Source organism: Mixophyes fleayi, chromosome 1 (genome assembly GCF_038048845.1).
Source record: "Mixophyes fleayi isolate aMixFle1 chromosome 1, aMixFle1.hap1, whole genome shotgun sequence".
Taxonomy (NCBI): domain Eukaryota; kingdom Metazoa; phylum Chordata; class Amphibia; order Anura; family Limnodynastidae; genus Mixophyes; species Mixophyes fleayi.
In genome coordinates, this window is record NC_134402.1 from 171,136,718 (window position 1) to 171,159,515 (window position 22,798).

At 40.8% G+C, this 22,798-nt stretch overlaps 1 protein-coding gene across 1 annotated transcript in view; it reads left to right on the forward strand.

Annotated features, from left to right (window-relative positions):
* LOC142106658 (neuronal acetylcholine receptor subunit alpha-7-like) overlaps nucleotides 1-22,798 on the forward strand; it is a 202,156-nt gene that overhangs the window by 141,360 nt on the left and 37,998 nt on the right. The window contains exon 8 of the mRNA XM_075189653.1: nucleotides 104-190. Within this exon, the coding sequence (XP_075045754.1) occupies nucleotides 104-190 (87 nt within the window). The remainder of the gene's footprint in view (nucleotides 1-103; nucleotides 191-22,798) is intronic.

Genomic DNA, 22,798 nt, shown 5'->3' on the forward strand with positions numbered 1-22,798 from the left:
ATTATTGAATGAAATTTATTAAATTCAGTTTAATGTTCACTCTTATTTTAACAAAAAAATGCACCAAGTTTGTGTATTTACATTGTGCTTTCTGAATATCTAGGCATTACTGTTCTCTTGTCACTGACGGTCTTCATGCTGCTGGTGGCAGAGATTATGCCTGCAACATCAGACTCTGTACCTCTAATAGGTAAGTTGGCTTTCAAGTTTTATTTTACTTTACAACATTTGATTTTAGATTTTTAGCTGCCAATGTGATTTTATCTAAAAGCAAAGTAAATGTCTCCATCACAATGTATAATGGATTGATGCATGTTATTATGGTGCTTGTGAAAAACACTAGATGAATTGCAATGCATTGTTTAATGATGTTTTACAACCAATGCCGATCACTGGATCAAAATCCCCTTTTGCCATTTTGGCAGTCCTACAGGGTCATGGGGCTTACACATTATCCATGCTTGCCTATTCTCTCGGAATTCCTGGGAGGCTCCCGAATTTCAGGGAGTCCTCCCAGACTCCCAGAAGAGTAGGCAAATCTCCCGGATTCGCCGAAATTCACGGCATTGAATGGCGGGTGCGGGGCTTAATCATGTCATTAAGCCCCACCCCACCATTCTATTTTATAGTGGGGGTGGGGCTATGGTGATGCGACAACGCCACCGTGCCCCCTCCTACCCCCTGTCACGTGACAATCCCGGGGGAGAAGTTTTGAAAGTTGACATGTATGACATTATCTCATTGTGCCATTTAGCCTGAATGCCAAATCGCAGACTGTAAGCAATTAACCTCGTTCGTCTGCATCACAAGCAACTAACTTGGTAGTTCAGATAAATTGTTTTGGGAAATTTAAAGCTTAATAAGAAATAAAAGAAACAAATATTGCTTGTTTCTAACTGATCAATGGAGCACTGTGAGGTCTGACTGTCGGCACTCATGGTATTGGTGGTGTTTGAAGTCAGTACTATGGCTGCATTCCCTATAGAGATAAAGTGATCATTTTCTGAGATCTACTCACACTGCACTCTGAGTAGCTGTACAAGCAAAATGATGTACTTTTCACTTGTTGAACCGTCCACCCAATAATGTGTCACTGAAACTGGCAAACAAGAGTACAGTACATTATTATCATTAGTATTTAAAAAGCACCATTTTCCATAGTACTTTACATTTTATATGTGTGACACAGTGGCATTTGGTTCAGTTCCAACTGGTGTTTGTTTATTCTCTCTTTGTGTGGGTTTCCTTCAGGTGCGCTGGTTTCCTCCTACAGTCCAAAAAAACTTTGAGGTTATTTGGCTTTGCGCAGAATGGACCCCTATGTCTGTGTGTACGTGTGTGTGTGTGTGTCTGTGTGTTTGTGTAAGGCAATTTAGACTGTGAGCTCCACTAGTGTAGGACATACTTGCCAACTCTCCCGGAATGTCCGGGAGACTCCCGAAATTCGGTTCAGTCTCGCTCCCGGGCTCGTTGGCATTTCTCCCGCATCCTGGATGCGATTCTCGGTGATTGACGCCATTTTGGAGGGCGGGATGGGGCGGGACGAGGCCAATCGCGTCATTTTGGCCCCGCCCCCCGTGACGTAAATTACGTTTTCGCGGGGGGGCGGGACCAAAATGACACGTTTGGCCTCGTCCCGCCCCCTCCCGCCCTCCAGTCACGCCCCCTCTCCCAGAAACTTGTTTCCGAGAGTTGGCAAGTATGGTGTAGGATGTGATGAGAACAGTTGTTATGCTTATTCTCTGTAAAGCAATGCTGGTTTATATGTGCCACTATATAACTAATGGGTAATAATAACAATGCGTAAAAAGTAAACACACATTACATACTATAACATCACAAACATGGCAGCAACTTCAAATAACTGAGAAGTGTTAGCTCTTAATATGCCCTTTTTAAAATAATCAGGAAAAGGAGTAGGAAACAGTACAGAAAATATGGAGTTAAAAAAGCTGTGTTTTAATTATATTGTTTTATTACTGCAACTACTGTGCACCAATTAACTTGTATAGCATTTCAGTGATTTTACTTTGATTATATATGTTTGCCTAATTTTCTTGGATAGCTGCTTATACTATAGGCATATTAATATTTAATCATCCAAAAATTAAGTGAGCTGAATAAAACCAACTTTAGTCACGGTCAATAACTGTAGATGCCTTGAGGAAGACAATATTTTATGCAGTTTTGTAGCTTACATGACTGTTAGGGCCATATAAACTATTGGATATTACTAATTAGCTGAACAATATATATTTTATCTCCATCAGAGTGGACAAAAGATCTAGGGCTGATTCATTAAGGAAGTACTCTTTTTTTTTTACTCAAGTTTTCTCCTGGACAATACCATGTTACAATACAAGGGGTGCAAAATAGTTTTTAATTTTGCACATAAGTTAAATACTGGCTTTTTTTCCTAGATCAACTTTAAATTCCAGTGTACAAATAAGCTATCAAGTACTTGTGTACTGCATGAAAAAGCAGACAGTATTTAACTTATGTGCAAAATAAAAAAAAATTGCACCCTTTGTATTGCAGCATGATTTTGTCCAGCAAACTTACTAAATTTTTTGCTTAACTTTCCTTAATGAATGAAGCCCCTAATGTATAGGGTACAAAAAGATTATATTTGCCTTGTCTTCAATAGCTACACTAACACAACATTTTAATATCATTGGTGCAGGTAAAATCTGACAAGTGAGGAGTAACTAGAACTTTCTTGTCAATATATTGTAGTGTAAAGTGCTACGTTTCGGTATTTCTGCTACATTATCATATAAGATGGGTGTGTTGTATGTTAGTAAGGGGGGATCTAGGGCTGCGCTCTACCCTAAGAAGGCAAGTGCTGCATAACCAACCAGTATTTAATATAATTATGCGCTCATTAGCCTCCAATGGATCCTATGCATATAGTGTGTGTGAGATCACTAAGTGGCTCAGAGATCAAAACATCGAAATTTTGGGTCCATGGCCAGGAAACTCCCCAGACCTTATTCCCATTGAGGCGGGTGGACAAACAAAAACCCACAAATTCTGGCAAACTCAAAGCATTGATTAGGCAAGAATGAGCGGCCATCAGTCAGTGTGTGTGAGGTGTGGGATAGATGTAATTGGACCTATAATAAACTGAATATACGTTAAGATACCTTGAATTTATTACCATTTTTTCTGATGTTTTTCTTCTCTGGTTTGGTTCATATTTACAATATCTTTGGTATGGTATCGGTCTGAATCTGACGTATGAGAAATCATTGCATTGCCAGTCTGTGATGCTCATTCAATCCTGTTCCTTATCCTGGTTCAATCATTAAACATTCCTATCCATTTTAATATTTTTTTTATACTTGTTTTGTATCGTATTTCCAGCTATTTTAGTATCTTTATGGTAATAAATTCAATGTATCTTAATGTATTTTCAGTCTATTATAGGTCCAATTACATCTATCCCACATCTCACACACACTATATGCATAGAATCCATTGGATGCTAATGAGCGCATAATTTTATTATTACTATGTGTTGTACGTTAGTGTTGTATACTTATCGGGGTTTATTGAGGGATCTGGGTATTAACAGGTCGGGAAGCAGTGTGTGTTATCCAACAGAGAAAAAGTAGACAAGGACCTGTCATGACAACATTTTGACATATGTAATCTTCTGAAGATTTTCTCTAACATCCACCTTCTGTCTATATTGTAGCTTTCAAATATTTTTATTTACCTAAGTACTGAACTTGGTCACTGTTCTGATTTATCCATATTAAAACATTTGTTTATTTTTGGGAGGCTTATTTCATACCTGACAAACTGTTTTGTAGTCCTCTTAGTTCAGGGGTGTGTTCTAGGATAGGCAATGGGCTTAAGGTTTATATTTGGAGAAAAGAATGTAGAGGTGTTTGATGTCATTGGGTGTCTGTCTGTAAGGGAATACTGAGCTCTATATATAGACCAGTTTAAAGGCTGGACTTAGTGCGTCACAGGTTTTGTGCCTCTGGCTCCATAGCAGTAAATTTAACCTTGAAATAACCTGTCTACTCAAGTGATTTTGAATGGAAGCAGGTGGGAAGCCACATTCTGAGAGTTAGACCTTGTACACATGGGTATTTATTTTAAGAGTATAACATGCCTTCTTAAAGCCTGCTAAACTTTGAGATGCAACAATAAATGTGCTAGTAACGTAAGAAGAAAGAACAAGGTGTTTAATGTCACAGATGGCGAAACCAACCACGTCTTGTACTGGTTCAGCATCAGTGAGAATGCCAGACTCTTCAGGGAGTGAGAGAGATCACCCCTATTTCAGGGAGTCTCCCTGACATTCAGGGAGAGTTGGCAAGTATGGTAATGACTCTGAATCCTGGCACACATACGGAACCTGATCACAGACCTTTCTTTAAGCAACTATTATATGATGAATGAATAAGATATTTGTTGACCAATTGCAGTAAATTGTACCATGGATATGTGATTCAAAGGTATTCGGCACAACAACATCAGTTATTCTGAACTCACATACAGAACAGTTTGGTGATGAACAACACCTTTTCCAACATGATGAAGCACCTTGCTATACCGCAAAAGTGATCAAAACATCGAAATTTTGGGTCCATGGCCAGGAAACTCCCCAGACCTTAATCCCATTGAGAACTTGTGGTCAATCCTCAAGAGGCGGGCCGACAAAAAAAACCCCACATATTCTGATAAACTCAAAGCATTGATTAGGCAAGAATGGAGGCCATCAGTCAGTATGTGGCCCAGAAGATGACTGACAGCATGCCAGGGTGAATTGCATAGATCTTCAAATAGAAGGGTCAAAACTGCAAATATTGACTCTTTGCATAAACTTAAAGTAATTGTCAGCCTTTGACATTCATACAATGCTTTACTTCAGTATACCATAGCTACATCTGTCAAAAAGGTCTAAAAATACTGAAGCAGCAAACCTTGTAAAAACCAATACTTGTGTCATTCTCAAATTTTTGCCCATGACTAAATTAAATTTGACAGCTTTAGGTTGTGATCGCATCATGAGCAGCTTTCAACCAATTGGATACTTCCCTCTGCGACACTGAGTGCTGCTTTTCAAAGTCTAAGGGCAGCATTCAGTGAAGCTTCAGTTTAAAGTCCTGTAAGATTCCTGTGTGATTAATAAAAATAATGGTTCCTGTTACAACACACAAAAATGGTAAATATGCTGACAAGGCGATACTAACCCTTTCATGCATTTATTTATATTTTTCATTTTTATTGACTTAAACATTATGTACATTTCTTTTTACAAATGTATTTGGCATCAAAGGGTTAACCATTCCTTGTAATAAAGCGTTAAGTGCCCATTAGCTTTAATACCGATTCCTTCAGATTTACCATAATAACCTTTGCATTTTGCACCTTACATTCTTTTTATCTCTAAATAATTAGAGCATATGAAATAGTATAGTAGATGTACAGCTTTTTGGAAGTTGGCATTTAGGTCAGGACATACTTTGTTCATCTGTTCATTAGATTCTTTCTTTCCCATGTGAAATAAGAGGATAAAGCCTTTCATGCCCTAGAATTTAAAAGCCCTGGGGTCTGACTGGAGCTATCTGTAAACGACTGTCTAAAATAATACTAGTGTTCTCTTTGTCACCTGATAGTAGGCATGAAATCTATTATTTGGGAACGTAGAAGTTGTATACAGATGTAACTAGAATTGGTAATAATACAATAGAATGTTGGCTACATGCAAACACGTTTGACTTGTTTATTTTTAACTTGTTGCTGTGGCTTGTTCAGGGTAAAAATATAGATGTCATCTTACCAAATTGATATAGGGGCATATCAATCAATAGGCGAAAACCCCTATTGCACAAGAAATGTCACAATACTTGTTCAGTTGACTTTCACATGCTATGCTTGATTGAGCCTTTACCGGTCATAGCTGACAAGTTACCATCAGCAGGTATTAAATATAATGGAGAGTCTGCACTGCTTCATTTTAGTGTATCTTGCTGCTTGCTAAAATGTGAGTTATCATACTCTATTTAAAATTGATTGCAAATATTTGTGATTTTGGTGGGGGTTATGTATTGCATATTGGGTACATAGTCTCTATGCATAGATATATTCAAACACATAAATGCAATTGGGTAAAACACGTTTATTATCTTTTGGTATATATTGGGTGATAATGATTTGGAACCTTTGGATAGAGATGTTGCTTACCCTAAATTTTCCCTGTTAGGTTCCTTCATGAGTTCCCCGGGACTTCTTCTGGTCAATAGTTCCCTTAATGAAGACAGTCCCTTGAAGTTTCTGCTTGTTGGTGGAGAATGCATGCGCTTTACCTGTGTATCAGCTGGGTACACAGGTAAAACACAAATGGGAAAGATCTACAAAACCCATAACCAGGGGAGGGCTGGCAAAGTTTAGTCCTGGGCGCAAGACTCAACTCAGCAGTCTATTAGGAACATTTTAAAGGAAAAAAAAATACAGGTGGCCCAGTGACCCAGCCCAAGGTAGCCTACTATGGGACTGGCCTGGGGGGCGGATGCCCCCTGCCTCCCAGCCCAGCCTGCCCATGCCCACAACCACCTACACTTAGTAGAAGACAGAACTTTTAGAATAAAAGAAACAATAGACTGCAATACGGAAGGGGTCATCTACTTACGCCTTTGGACTTCAGTATGTAGGCTGAACAAAAAAGGAAACTGAAAATCAGAATTATGGAGACCATCCGCAGTAGAAAGAAAGGAATCCCAACGCACAGTATATCAAACCACTTTTTAGAAAACCACAATAAAAATTAGGGATGTGCACCGACGACTTTTGGTGTCTCATGTTTTGTGTTTTGGATTCGGATTTTCGTGATGTTTTTGGTTCGGATTTGTTTCGCAAAACACCTGCCGAAAGGTTTTGGTTCGGATTTAAGGTTTTGGATTCGGATTTTTTTTGGAAAAAGCATAAAAAGTTCAAAAATCAAGTTTTTGGGCTTATTTTCACTCCTATGCTATTATTAACCTCAATAACATTCATTAACAAGCATTTCCACTAATTTACAGTGTATTCTGAACACAATATAGTTATTAGTCCAAAACGTTGCAACGAGGTATCTTTCTGGACTGCGTAGTGGAGTGTTCCCCACAATATAATAAGAAAACCATCAACTGGTCTTAATCGCACCAAAAAATGTACCTGGACTGCGTAGAGGAGTGGGTCAATACAATATAATTTAAAAACCCTGAACTTGTATGATTCGCACCAATAAATGTATCTTGACTGCGTAGAGGAGTGGGTCACCACAATATAATAAGAAAACCATCAACTGGTCTTAATCGCACCAAAAAATGTACCTGGACTGCGTAGAGGAGTGGGTCACCACAATATAATTTAAAAACCCTGAACTTGTATGATTCGCACCAATATATGTATCTGGACTGCGTAGAGGAGTGGGTCACCACAATATAATAAGAAAACCATCAACTGGTCTTAATCGCACCAAAAAATGTACCTGGACTGCGTAGAGGAGTGGGTCACCACAATGTAATTTAAAAACCCTGAACTTGTATGATTCGCACCAATAAATGTATCTGGACTGCGTAGAGGAGTGGTCACCACAATATGATTAATAAAAAACCCTCCACGGCTCAAAAAAAAATTCTGGACTGTGTAGTGGGGTGGCCCCGGAACTAAATTTGTTACCGGGGCCACAATACCTCCTCCAAGTTCCAAGTGTAGTGTTTATAACATATTAACACTACACTAATTCTAGCACGTCAAACCCTCTTGTTTTAAATTATGACAGGGCATTTAACTTTTGATTAAATTTTTTGAATTTGTTGACATTTTCTTTTACTTTTTGAACATGGCAAACGACTGTTGAATGGTCACATAATGCCAAAAAAATAGTTGCAAGATGGAATTGTCCTTGGGCCCTCCCACTCACCCTTATGTTGTTGAAATAGGACATGCACACTTTAACAAACCAATCATTTCAGCGACAGGGCCTACCAAACAACTGTGGCTGAAATGATTGGTTTGTTTGGGCCCCCACACCAAAAAAACAATTCATCTCTCCCTGTACAAACTAAACAGGCTCTACTGAGGAAAGATGCCGTCCTGATCCTCAACCTCTGATTCCTCTCCCCCTACAGTGTGTACTTCCTCCTCATCACACATTATCAATTCGTCCCCGCTGGACTCCACAACCACAGGTCCCTCTGTACTATCTAGAGGGCAGTGCTGTACTTCATTGAGGAATTGATTATTCATTTTTATAAACATCATTTTTTCAACGTTGTGAGGAAGCAACCTCCTTCTCCGCTCACTGACCAGGTTCCCCGCTGCACTAAAAACTCTTTCCGAGTACACACTGGAGGGGGGACAACTCAGGTAAAATAGAACCAGTTTGTACAGGGGCTTCCAAACTGCCTTTTTTATCTGCCAGTAACAATATGGACTGTCTGACATGTCTATTTGGATAGTGTCAGCAAAATAATCCTCCACCATTTTTTCAATTGTGACAGCATCCAATGCAGCGACAGTAGACATGTCTGCAATGGTTGGCAGGTCCTTCAGTCCGGACCAGATGTTATCAGCATCCCCGCCAGCGGCTCTTTTAGGAAAACTGAGCTTTTTCCTCGCAGCCATAGATGTGGAAGAAAATGAGGGTGGAGCTGTTGGCATGTCACGGTCCTCTTCAGAGGACAATCTCCTGACCAGCAGGTCTTTGCACCGCTGTAGACTTGTGTCCGCCGGAAACAGAGACACAACATACGCTTTAAACCAAGGATCGAGCACGGTGGCCAGAATGTATTCCTCTGACTTTAAAAGAGTGACCACCCTCGGATCCTGGCAAAGTGTACGAAGGGCTTCATCCACAAGAGCTACATGCTTTGTTGGATCACAATGCTTTACCAGCTCCTCCCTCACTTTCTCCAGCTGCTTCTGCAACAGCCTGATCAGGGGAATGACCTGACTCAAGCTGACAGTGTCGGAACTGACTTCTCGTGTGCCAAGTTCAAACGGCTGGAGAACCTTGCACAACACGGAAATCAGTCTCCACTGTGCTTGACTCAGGCGCATCCCCACTCCTTTGCCTATGTCGTAGGTGGCTGTGTAGGCCTGAATGGCCTTTTGCTGCTCCTCCATCCTCTGCAGCATATAGAGGGTGGAGTTCCAGCGCGTCACAACCTCTTGTTTGAGGTAATGGCAGGGCAGGTTCATGCTTTTTTAATGTGCCTCTAGTCTGCGGTAGGCACTGGCTGAATGCCGAAAGTGTCCAGCAATTTTGCGCGCCACCGCAAGCATCTCCTGCACACCCCTGTCACTCTTGAGGTAATGCTGCACCACCAAATGAATGGTGTGGGCAAAACATGGGACGTGCTGGAAATTGCCCATATTTAATGCCCGCACAATGTTACTGGCATTGTCTGACACCGCAAATCCCCATGAGAGTCTAAGTGGGGTAAGCCACTGGGAGATAATTTCCCTCAGTTTCTCTAATATGTTGTCAGCGTTGTGCCTCTTATTAAAGCCTGTAATACACAATGTTGCCTGCCTTTGCACGAGCAGCCATTTTCTAGATGCTGCTACTGATGCAGCTGTTGCTGTTGCTGCGGAAGGCGATGCATCTACCCAGTGGGCTGTCACAGTCATATAGTCCTTCGTTTGCCCAGAACCACTTGTCCACATGTCCGTGGTTAAGTGGACAGTGGGTACAACCGCATTTTTCAGAGCACTGAGGACACTTGATCGTACTTCTCTGTACATTTTTGGTATCGCCTGCCTAGTGAAGTGGAATCTCAACGGGATTTGGTACCGGGGACACAATACCTCCATCAACCCTCTAAATCCCACTCCACTGATGGCGGACACCGGGCGCACGTCTAACACCAACATTGCAGTTACAGCCGCAGTTATACGCTTTGCAATAGGGTGACTACTATCGTATTTTGTGGTCATGGCAAACGACTGTTGGACGGTCAATTGTTTTGTGAAAGACTTAGCGGTCTTACGACTTCCCCTCTGGGAAAATGACCGACTAACAGCAGCAACAGCAGCAGTGGCAGTAGTAGGCGTACCGCTGCAGGATTCCTCGGATGAATCCCGTATTGGAAAGGACTCAGTCTGGCTGCTGACTTGGGCTGCAGGACTCAATCTGATGGAGATCGTGGAGGAAGTTGACGAGGAGGGTGTTGCTGGTGTGTATCCAACTGGACCATGGGATTTAGGTGTCCCTGTACCGATGAGGGTCCTAGCCCCAGTTCCTGAACTAACCACTGAACTATGAAGGTTATTCAGGTGACGTATAAGGGAGGATGTCCCTAGGTGGGCAAGATCCTTACCCCTGCTTATTTAAGTTTTACATAAGCTACATATGGCCATACATTGGTTGTCCGGATTTGGATAAAAATAACTCCAGACCGAAGAGGTGCATTTTTTGGTCTTCTGACCAGGCATTACGATGGGCTTTTTCATCCCATGGACATCAGCTGTTTCCCCCCCTGGTGCCTCATTTACAATAACCACATCACCATCCTCATCATCAAGTTCCTCCACAGCGCCAGCTACATCATGAATAGCCTCCTCCCGAGCCACCTCTTCCCGTACAGTGATGGGAAGGTCAGGCTTGACAACCACCAACACCCTTGGACTCGCCTTGGGGATTTGTGATAATTTCTCTTTAGAAGGCAGAGTTGTTTGCTGTTTGGTTGCTAACAGCATAACTCTCTTCAATTTTTTGTAGGGAGGGGGAGGAGGAGGAGGGCTAAGATCCTTGGGTGAAGATGGACCACTAGTCATGAACACGGGCCAGGGCCTAAGCCGTTCCTTGCCACTACGTGTCGTAAATAGCATATTGCCAACTTTACGTTTCTCCTCAGATGATTTTAAGTTTCTCTTTTTGCTTTTTTTTGAGAACTTTGGCTTTTTGGATTTTACATGCCCTGTACTAGGAGATTGGGCATCGGGCTTGGAAGACGACGTTGATGGCATTTCATCGTCTATGTCATGACTAGTGGCAGCAAATTCAGCATTAGGAGGAAGTGGGTCTTGATCTTTCCCTACTTTATCCTCCAAATTTTTGCTCTCCATTATATGTAGCACAAGATACTGCAGAATGTGTGAACTTGGTAATATTGCAGCAGTACCACTGGACTTTTACTGCTGAATGTGTGAACTTGGTAATATTGCAGTACCAATGGGCTTATACTGCAGGATTAGTTTGGCAAATTTTGTTGTAATTAAAAAAAAAAATTTTTTTTTTTTTGTATTTTTTTTTATATCTTTTTTTAAAATTTTTTAAACACTTGGGAATAATGGGGAAATAACTATGGCCTTAGATGCACAGACCACAGGACACAGCACGACTGGACTGAACAGGACACAGCACAGGACCCAGCAGCACCACTGAACTCAAAATTAACAGAGCACAGCACACAGCACCACTGGACTGATACTGCAGAACAGAACACAGCACAGCACAGCACAGCACAGAACTAAACAGCACAGCACAAGATCTACCAGAACAGAGGACCACCTAACACACCCTCCCTCTACCCTGATCAATGCCCGAGTGAAGATGGCGGCGTCTAGTGGGGAATTTATAGGTTCCTAGTATCGCGATATCCGACAACGGGATTATGACTCGGAGCCTCGCTTTCAAGTTTTCATTTGGCGCCAATACCCGGATCTGTCTCGGATCCGACTCGGATCGGCAACGTTCGGGTGGGCTCGGATTCAGGAAATTCGAGTGCGCTCATCTCTAATAAAAATCCTAAAGGCCTGACTTTTTTAGGTGTTAAACAGGCGTAAAAAAACTGGATAGGGGGCAATTATATTGTAACTATGTCTAGGATAGAAACTGAATATACTTAAAGACCTTAAAGCCATTAGGTTTAAATAAAGATTTTGGCATATGTCTTTTTTTGTAATAGGAAATCCTATATTATATGTCTCTTAAAAATCAATTACTGCAAACTAGTAACATTTACAGCACTCTATTTTATCTAGTCTTCTCATGTGTTAAAACCTGCACCAATTTTAAAACTGTACTAATATAGTGCACTGTAGCTGCACTATTTATTTATCTAATTTGTCTTAAGTATTATACTAAAGGAATTTACATGCACTACTAAGCTACACTATAGGAATTATGTCAATCTTATAGTATGACTCTATGCATATCTTTTTAAAAAGCTACATTTTTTAGAAGAAAATATGAAAAGACGTTTTTAACACTTTTACAAACAATGTTGTCAATAACGTTTATAGAAATCCAACTGCCATAAATAATGGCAGAGGAACCTCCTCTGTATCGATTTTACATGATTTCCCTTTAGATCTCAGCTCTTCATCTGTAATAACCATCGGCTGAAAAGATCATGACCCTGTAGACTCTATGGAGATCTGCCTACACTGTTGGTCATGAGTGCATACACACTGCAAGATTTACTTGACATTGTTGCATCATTTAATTAGATTTTTAGTCTGGTTAAAAACTAAATGAAACGATACAATGTGCATTGGTACACTAAAACATGATTGAGAGGATATATACAGTAATGTAGTATCGGACATGACACTCGTTCATCATGTGATTGGCACGATAATCAGGTGAGCAACCTGTAGTGTACACTTAGTAAACAGTAATTTTTGGTCCCAGTCAATTAACGCATGTATCTGAGAGAGTTGAGGTACAGAATAGGTTCATATGAGATTAGGTATGATCAATGAACATTTGATGTGTGGTCGTGGTCGCAGTTCAGAGGTATTCCTTATTGCTCACTGTGGTGCGAATTCCTGGAGTTGTCACATAGTGATGATCTATGTCTCTGTATTTTAGGTGTATTTCACTTTACCCTAGTCATAGTGTCAGGATGAGAGCATAAATCTGATATGATGAAATAGAATATTGAATGTCAAGGCCCAAATAAAACTTTGCATTGCTACATACAAATTAACCTGATCTTCAACTTGATGATAAATGTGTGACCAAATGTTTTTTTTAAAATGAAACAATGAGCCCAGTAGGAGGTAATTAAGTTAAGCAAGCCCTTTGTGAAGAGACCAGCTTAAGATATGTAGATCACAGACATCCATTGAATTTGATCATGTATTTCCCTAGCTAATTGACTTCCTTTCAATAGGGTTGTAAACACAAACTAACCACTAGGTGTAAATTGGAGAGCCATATGCCTAGGTGAGAATCTTGGAGACTCTCTTGTATAAAACCTGTATGGTCTTTATGCAGGTATATAGAAATATGAACTTAAACGGAAATGAATTCAATTTTCATAGTTTGGGTTAATCTGGGTGCTACTGCATACTGAGGAGCAGAAATCACACCAGGGTTGTGAATGACAGGTACGGGTGGTATCTGTGAACAGCTGAAATCTCATATCTTTGGAAAAGGTATGTCACATTGTCAAAGGTCATCATGTTTGATATCAAAAGATGGACAGAGTCATAAGGGATTTATTAATGATAAAATGGGATCGATGTCACGCTCTACAAAAAAGTTATATCACATAGTAGAATTGGTTAGTAAATCAGGCATCATGCAAATGGTGATTGAAAAAGTTACAGGCCACAACTCCCTATTCGCATTAAACCCTGCCCCTGTGAAGACCATCCCATTTCATGTTGCTTAAAAACCTGTGTTCTGAAGGAACAAACTGTCAGCTTCTTGGGGAATCAATCTAATTGAAGGACTGTCCATCTTCTCTGCCTGCTCCAGGCATACAGATTATAAGTGAGTTATGCTCTGTACTGTTATCCCTTTTGTTTTTATAACTGTTTGCCATTTTTTATTTGTATGTCAAATCTTTATCTAATTGTTTTTATTATCTGTAAGCATTGTACTTTTTGTATATTAAATCTAAAATTTAATAGTTCTGTCCTTATTGCTCTAAACAAATCCATTGCCTGTTTAGTAGAGACAGATTGCTTGGCTGGCTTAGCTCTTTAGATACCAGAGTGAGAGGAGTTAACTATTTAGCTACCAGTGCACAGAGTGTGCGCAATTGGGTGATTAAGTCATAGGCTTTCTACGGGCCTTATTCGAAGCTGGTGGCAGTTGCTGAGAGGTGTGAAGCCTGCGTTTGTGTTGGGACGTGACCAGTGAAATCTGTAGCCTTCGAGAAAGAGGTGAGTGTGAGATTTGAGGCTGGAATCCTGTGTTCCCTTACAGCAGGGGTGTCAAACTCAAATTCATCGGGGGCCGCATCAGCAGTTTGGTCCCCATCAAAGGGCCGGTTGTATCTGTAGGTCTATGTGCCCACTCTTTATTATCATAAATTAATGTCACTGCATTCAATTATTACTGTTTTTTGTAATAATGTAAGTAATAACTAGCTCTGAAAGCAGAAACATAGTCAGAATAATGACAAGTAGATATTCAAATGTACAATTATTGTACAATGCATTGAAAAATGTTTTTTGGTAACAAACATTAATTTTTTTTTAAACATACAAATATTGCCAAACACTGTTTATTAAACATATGGAAAACACAAGGCATTACCTTTTTTTTTAACTTTTCTGACTAGATGGCTGACATCGTTTTCCTAAGGTCAGTCCATCGATGTCTGGCGTTAGGTCTTGTGCTGTAGCAATCCGCAAAACAGCATGGAGGTTATCATCAGTGATGCGTGATCTGAGCTTGGTCTTGTTCAGATTCATGACTGAAAACATCTGTTCACATAGATAAGTGCTCCCAAACATGGACAGAACACGTGCAGCTTGAAGTCGGAGCTGTGGCATCAAAGCAGGGGGGAGGAGACGGTAAAAGTCATCGACTGTCGCATCCTGGAACTTCGCTTTCAGGCTGCTGTTGGACTGAAGTTCTATTAATTCCATTTGAAGGTGATGTGGTGCACTGTCAACATCGATGTTGAAGGGATTGGCAAAGCTGGTAAAGGTTAAGTTTTGTTCTTTAAAATCAGAAAAGCGTTGATTGAATTCATCAATCAGCCGATTCACTTTGGTACCCAATCGAGCACATGAAAAAGTACCTGGGAATGAGGTTGAAATGCTCTGGCAGATAGGAAAGTGGGCAAGACTGTCTTTTTCAAGCTGTGACTTCCATAGGCGCAGTTTCTCCTGGAAAGCTGTTATTGCGTCATACATTGAGGTTATGACTTGTTTGCGGCCTTGCAGCCTCAGATTCAGTTGGGCGAGATGCTCTGTTATGTCACACAACATGGCAAAATCGCACAGCCAGTTTGGATCTGACAGTTCTGACAAGGGCTTCCCTTTACTTTGCATAAAAAGATTAATGTCTTCCAAAAGCTCAAAAAATCTCTTTAGAACGGTGCTCCTACTCAACCACCTTACTTCTGTATGGTATGGCACATCTGTATGTTCCATGCTCACCTCCTTCAAAAATTGTTGGAACTGACGATGATTCAGACCCCGTGCACGCAGAAAATTCACTGTTTTCGTGACTGTGGACATTATGTTATCCAGTTGCAGAACCTTGCCACACAGAGCTTCTTGGTGGATAATGCAGTGATAAGTTATCAGCGGCGTGTGGCAATTACTTTTTTCCATTTTCTCTTTTAACAGTCCAACCAAGCCATTTCTCACTCCACACATTGCTGGAGCGCCATCAGTAGTAAGTCCCACCAACTTTTCCCAAGGTAATTTCATTTTATTTACGGATTCCTCCACTGCATTGAAGATGTCCCTCCCAGTTGTTGTCCCATACATGGCGACCACATCCAAGAGCTCCTCACTGACAGACAAGTCTTCCTTCACACCTCTTACAAAAATAGCTAGATGAGCTGTATCAGTATTGTCAGTGCTTTCATCAACAGCTAATGAAAATGCCACATAACTGCATGTCTCTTCAGCCAACTTTGTTTTAAGATTACAGGCTAGGTCCCTGACTCGGTCTGTGATGGTGTTTCTTGACAAGCTGACATTGTTAAAAGCCTGTCTCTGCTCAGGGCACACCTGTTCACATACCTTCAGCATACACTTCTTTACAAATGCACCTTCTGAAAAGCACTTTGAAGCTCGCGCAATTTCTTCAGCCACAAGATAGCTGGCTTTCACTGCTGCATCATTTTTTGCTGTCATTTTTGAAAAAATATTCCGTTGAGAATGCAGGCTACCTTTTAATTCTTGGACCTTTTGTTGCTTTTCCTGGTGGCTAAAGTTAGCAAATTTGGCTCCATGTTTGGTCTCAAAGTGCCGGCGTAAATTGTATTCCTTCATCACTGCCACTGCCTCATAGCAAATAAGACATACCGGCTTGTCTCCATTAATCACAAACATGTATTCACTTTCCCATCTCTCCTGAAATTGCCTTCCCTCTGCATCAACTTTTCTTTTCTTGGACATTTTTGGGGTATTTGATTGTAGTTTATGGTCCCTATACCACTGTAAAGTGACATGGAAGTGGTCAGTATATCCAAAGTTTACCGCTCCACCTGCCTTATATGTGCCCAGCCATCTGCCCCCTTTTAAAGTGCCCAGCTATGTGCCCCCTTTTATAGTGCCCATGCCCAGCCATCTGCCCCCTTTTATAGTGCCCAGCCATCTGCCCCCTTTTATAGTGCCCAGCCATGTGCCCCCTTTTAAAGTGCCCAGCCATGTGCCCCCTTTTATAGTGCCCATGCCCAGCCATCTGCCCCCTTTTATAGTGCCCAGCCATGTGCCCCCTCCATTTACTTTACTTACCTTTTACTTCTTTCTTTCTTTTACTTCTTTCTTCTTCAGTCTGGCTCCTCTCCGCGGCGTCCGCGCGCTCCTCTGATCCCTGGAGATGTCGGACGGACGTCACGTGATGACGTCACATCCGACACCCAGGGAGCAGTGCGGGGCAGGAAGAAGTCGGGCCAGGTCCCGGAAGGTAAGTAAAATTTTTTTTTTTTGTTAACTTGAGGCACAGAGTAAATTCATTGAAAAAAAAAAGGGGAGGCTGCAAGGCTGGCGGCGGCTCCGCGGGCCATCAGACGAGGTCTGGCGGGCCGGATTTGGCCCGCGGGCCTTGTGTTTGACACCCCTGCCTTACAGTAAGCTTCCAAGTCACAAGTGCGCAGAATGTGGTTTGTGACCGATAAAGGGGTTCAGGAGCGGTTTCCTGACAGAAAAGAGGTGATATATTGTATGACGGTTGGAATATATGATAATATATCTAATCAGGGAGTAGCTAGAGGGGCTTATCCCTGACACATAGCATAAACAAAAACATTTAAACTGTTTATTGTGATATGATGCAGCTGTACTGGCTTATGATGCTATAATCCATGACTTGTGTTTTGACAGATGACATTTTATAGTTTACATGAACATCCAGGAAGGGTTTAATTTGCCAATAACATTGTAATCCTAAAGATTTCAGGATGAATAACAAGTGCAATAAAATTATTTATTTATTTTGTAAAGGTTTTAATTGCGCTGTGGAATGCTTTTTTGCTTGTTTCCAAAGAACAAACTTTATGGAATTATGTTTCATTGTTGCAATATAACGTCAATTAACTTTAAATGCCTGAGCTTATGAATTCATTACATTAATTCTGTTCATTAAACATTTTTTGGTGTGTATTTTTATTACACTTTAGTCATTAAAGTATGTATGCTTCATGCATATTTAAATAGTCTTTGGTTCAATTGAATGGAACATTCCAAAATGATTACATTTGTATTGCCATTTCTGTGTTTTCAAGATACCATTTATGTATTGGGATCATTTATATCACAGAGTTTATAAGTTTTATATCATGAGACCATCAAAAGGATGCTAGTCGATTAAAAAAATGTCTTACATCAAAAAAGTCCTTGAAAATTTTGTTTAAATTTGCTGATTAAGTATGAAGACTAGACATATATATAAGAGAGGGAGATTCAGTTGCCTTCATTATTGGACATATTGCAAAGCAGTGTAAATAACAACATTATAACATTATAACTGTGTTACACAACAATGTAGATATTTAATGTAATATCATAAGGGTTGTTCATGAACTACAAAAAATGTTGATCTGCACTTCCTTTTTATCTGTACAACAGTGCCTCATTGGCGCTACGCGCTTTATCATCATCACCATTTATATATATAGCCCTACAAATTCCGCAGCGCTGTACAGAGATCCCACTCACATCAGTCCCTGCCCCATAGGGGCTTACAGTCTAAATTCCCTAACACATACATACAGACAGACAGACACACAGGGTCAATTTGTTAGCAGCCAATTAACCCACCAGTATGTTTTTTTGGAGTGTGGGAGGAAACCGGAACACCCGGAGAAAACCCACGCAAACACGGGGAGAACATACAAACTCCTCACAGATAAGGCCATGGTCGGGAATTGAACTCATGACCCCAGTGCTGTAAGGCAGAAGTGCTAACCACTTAGCCCCTGTGCTGCCCAAATAAGAAACTAGCCAACATTCAGGTCTTTGGAAACACCCCTGTAAAATCAATCTGTAACTATATCTGCAGTTGTGCCAATACTCCAAAAAAGTACAACCTACTGCTTTTTTACCTGTGTCAGTTTTGTGTCTTTTATAGCTTTTATCACATAGGTAGAAATGAACCTACAGTGGATATAAAAAGTTGTAAAGCCTGGTATCAAGATAAATCATGTCAAACCTTTTTTCACCTTTAATGTGACCTTGCAACTAACAAAATGCAGGTGAAAATCATTGCCTGCAATGAAAGTGATTGTGATTAACCCCAAATAAGCATCACCCATTCCTGTAGGATTTTTGCAGGTTTCATAGGATAGACATGATCTTCAAGGAACTTTCAAAACAAAAGTTCAAGACATCACTCCAAAATTGATTATAGGACAAGGAAAAAAATCTTCAGAGAGGCTACCAAAAGGTCTGCAGCAGTATTAAAGGAGATGAAGGATTTTCTGACAGAAACTGGTCCCTCCCAGCATGCAGGGCCGGACTGGCCATCTGGCAATTCTGGCAAATGCCAGAAGGGCCGATGGTCAGATGGCCTGTCCCGAGCAGTCAGTGAATGACACTGACAGCCTGTCAGTGACAGGTTTCCTGTTGGCTGACTCCTCCCCAGGAACCAGCCACCAGATCACATGACAGCTTACAGCCGGCTCCTGCTGCAAGCCGTCAGAGGAGCAGACAGGAGAAGAAGGCAAAAGACAGAAAAAAGAAGAGAAAAGAAGCTAAGAATGTAAAGTTTAGGTGGGGGCTAATTATTTAATTGGTGCTATTTTATTTGTGGGGTGATGTGGGTTACTTTAATTTAATATTGGTGCCTAGCAATTTAAGAAAGGGTGATTGGACTTTTAATTTAATGCTGGAGTGGTTTGGGAAAAAATAATGTCTATTTATTAAATGTGAATATGAATTATTTAATGGCAGTGATGGTTGCGGGAAATAGGTATATTTCTTAAACGTAACTGCTATTTAATTTATTGCTGGGGTTGTTTGGAGGCAGGAAAATAGATTTATTTATTAAATGTGAATACTGGTATTTTAATGTTGAGGCTGGAGGGAGACCTAATTATAAAACTTGGGTTGTATTGATTAAACACCAGGGCTGGTTGGAGTTTTTTAAATTACATGTACCCATTTTCTTTTCCAAATAGGGCCTCCAACATTCCAGGATCCAAACAAGCAGCAACTAAAGACACCAGCAGTCACAGGTGGTGAAAGTGACAAGAACAGGTAGGAGAGAGCAGGACTGTCTGCCAACTGCCCCGAATTTTGGTGACTGTCTCGTTTAGTGAGATTTGATCCAACTACAAGGACAGTTGGGAGGTATGTCCCACTTCACACTGTACTGCTTGTGAAGGCAGAGCTGCGTGCAGCTAACAGTATTGCATACAGTATTGCCTGTGTATTTGTCTAACATATGTCTAAAATTATAACCATGTTACATAATAGGGGCCCCCTGACTTAAATACCCTGGGCCCCCCGAGCGTTAATCCAGCTCTGGTTAGCAGGAGGGAGTGGATTGCTGCTCCCAGTCCCTGGATAGTACACAACTTGCAGAGCAGGCCGAGGAGCTCTTATTCTCACAAGATTTGGTAATCTCGTGAGACTAAGAGTTTCCCTGCTCACTCTACAGGAAGTTCCCACCCTAATGGATGTCAGCAGCACCAGAAGCATAGATAAGTACAGTGGGCTGGGGGTGTCATAATGTGCCTGGTGGGATGGCGTGATGTGGCTGGGAGAGCGTGATAAATGTAATGTTTTGTTATAATGTATGTATTAATGCCCCATGTTGGCAACACCCACAACACAATGTGGTCACACCGATTTTGGCGCCGACACTGCGTGGCGGCACAAGGTTTATTTCCTGCTGAAATTAAGGTGGGCGTGTGTACTTTAAATGCCAGGGATGATTTTTAGTCCTAGTCCGGCCCTGCCAGCATGTGATAATATTCTCCCGTATTCTGCACATGGCTGGGCTAGGGTGGTGATGAAGAGTACATAAATAATCTATTATTTATGTTTCATTTTATAATATATGAACAGATTCAACCACAATTGAATTAGATACGTGACTAGGAACAAGCCCTCCCTCCCCCATTGCAAACATATAGCTTGTGAATACTTGTAAAACTAGTCTTCATTTGGTCAGTAATTAGAATATGAATGCTGTGAGTGGTTCCTGTGAAAGGTAGTCTCCGCCCACAAGAAGGGTTTACACATGATTCAAAAAAAGCTCTGTTTCTTGATGCTTTGTGCCCAGACTGATCAGACATGCTGTCATTTGCTCCTAGGTGAACATACAGGAAAGTGAGTAACCTCATGGCCTACAAAGGCCCTGACTAGTAGGAATGATGGATCTTGAATGGAATGAATGAAAAGTGAGTGTGAGACTGGAAACATAAATGTTGTAATGTGTTGTTGAATAGAAGATGGTCGAATACGCATATGTGTAGAGTACATGACAATGAATCATCATTTATACAGATGGTCATATGTGTAGAGTATATGAGAATGAATGATAATTTATACAGATGGTAAATGTGATTGGAAGTGTTTTGTAGCTTGTGTTTGTTAGGTTTTGGTCATGTGAGCATTGGTGTTATACATAGTTCTGTGGTTCTCTGTTGGTTTAATTCTGTCATGGAGTTTTGTTTGGAAATAGTTATTGTAATTGTATGGAAATGGTTGTGCATAGTTTTTTTTCTATGAAGAAACCGTGTAGATGGTATTGGAAAGTCTGCTATGCTGCTGAGGATTTAGATGCATAGAAAGCTGCTGTTGCTGCTGTAGGGGTGAATCTTCTTCCCATAAGCAGCCCAAGAAGAAGAAGACCACTAGTACTGTACAACAATTTACTGTGAAAGAATCTTTTGCTAGAGGAAGCAAGTATGACAGTAGTCATAATGTAGGTACAAAATAATACCGAAATTATGTGATTTACCCCAAAAATTTGTTTGTTTTTTTTTGTAAGGAATAGCTAAACAAAACCAACACTAAAACCAAAACACTCAAGGGCGATTTTGGATAAACCAAAACCCGAAGGTAATCCAGATGCAAAACCAAAACCCAAACACAGGGGTCAGTGAACATCTCTAATACACTCACGTATGATTAAAAATGCCATCATGATGGGATTAGTTACTAATCCCACCATGAAGCCACCCCCACCTCAACAAAACAACATATTAAAGACTTCCTAGCAAGAACATACCAAGGCGCAGCTCAGTGCCAAAATCACAACTGAGGAAATAGCACAAGTTATCAAATCTGGAAATTCCCCAGACTCTGACGGTTTTTCAGTGGCTTACTACCAAAAAATGGCTCACTATCTAATTCCCCACATTCACTACCTGTTCATTGAGGCCCTCCAGTGTAATCACTTCCCAAACACAATGGTAGTCGAATGAATTTCAGTTATCCATAAGCAGGGAAAAGACCCCCACAACACCAGTTAAAGGCCTATATCCCTCCTAAGTAATGACATTAAATTGTGGTCCATTATCTCGGCCAAATGTCTAAATTGAGTCCTTCACACTTTGAGCCACCAAGATCAGGTGAATTTTATTCCTGAACATCAGGCTAAGGATAACTTTTATCAGGGCATGGGTTGTGGACACAACATCAACTAGGATTGACATAACCATAGAGCGGTGATGCAGAGTCCAAGTTACTACCTAAGTTACTACTGGTATTCACAAGAGCACACCACTGGAGGGATGGATTTGGCTGCTATTGATCTGGCCCTTAGCATGGTGGACAGAACAGGACCGGTAGTACCTCAGAAGGCAGAATGGTCAGACTAGCCGATGTCAGTAGGATGCAAGTAACACAAAGCGGAATCAGCAGGCATGGGAGTAGTCAGGGAACACCAAAGGTCAAAACCAATTTATCAGCGGTGTGCAAAATCAGAATCCAAGTCCGTCAATATTCAGGAGTCATGTAGTGACTCAGGGGCTCAGAACAGCAAAGCTGATACTCTGTCAGGCAATGACAGTAAGAGCAGGTTTAAATACTGTTTGGGAGTTTAACTACTTGGCTCTGTGAAGTCAGCAATTACCTGATTGCAACTTAGTGAACTTGCTTTATCTGTGTTACCCACGCTGTGAAGTGAAAGGTAGATACTGAGTCCTGCATCTAAATGCAGGATTGCTGACAATAAGAGAAGTGCTATACACTTATTTAAAAAAAAATTGAAAGTTCATGTTCCAGACCTTATAAAAATTCAGCATATTCTGTATCTTTCTCAATCATGGAGAAACCTTGTAATAATAAAATATTATTGAAAAAGTTTTGGATCAAAATTATACAAAGGTGTATTCAACAAAAAGCCATTGTCCTTATCTAACATGTAAGTCAAGGAATGGAAGCGCAGATAGGGCATACTGACACACCTAAAATGCTT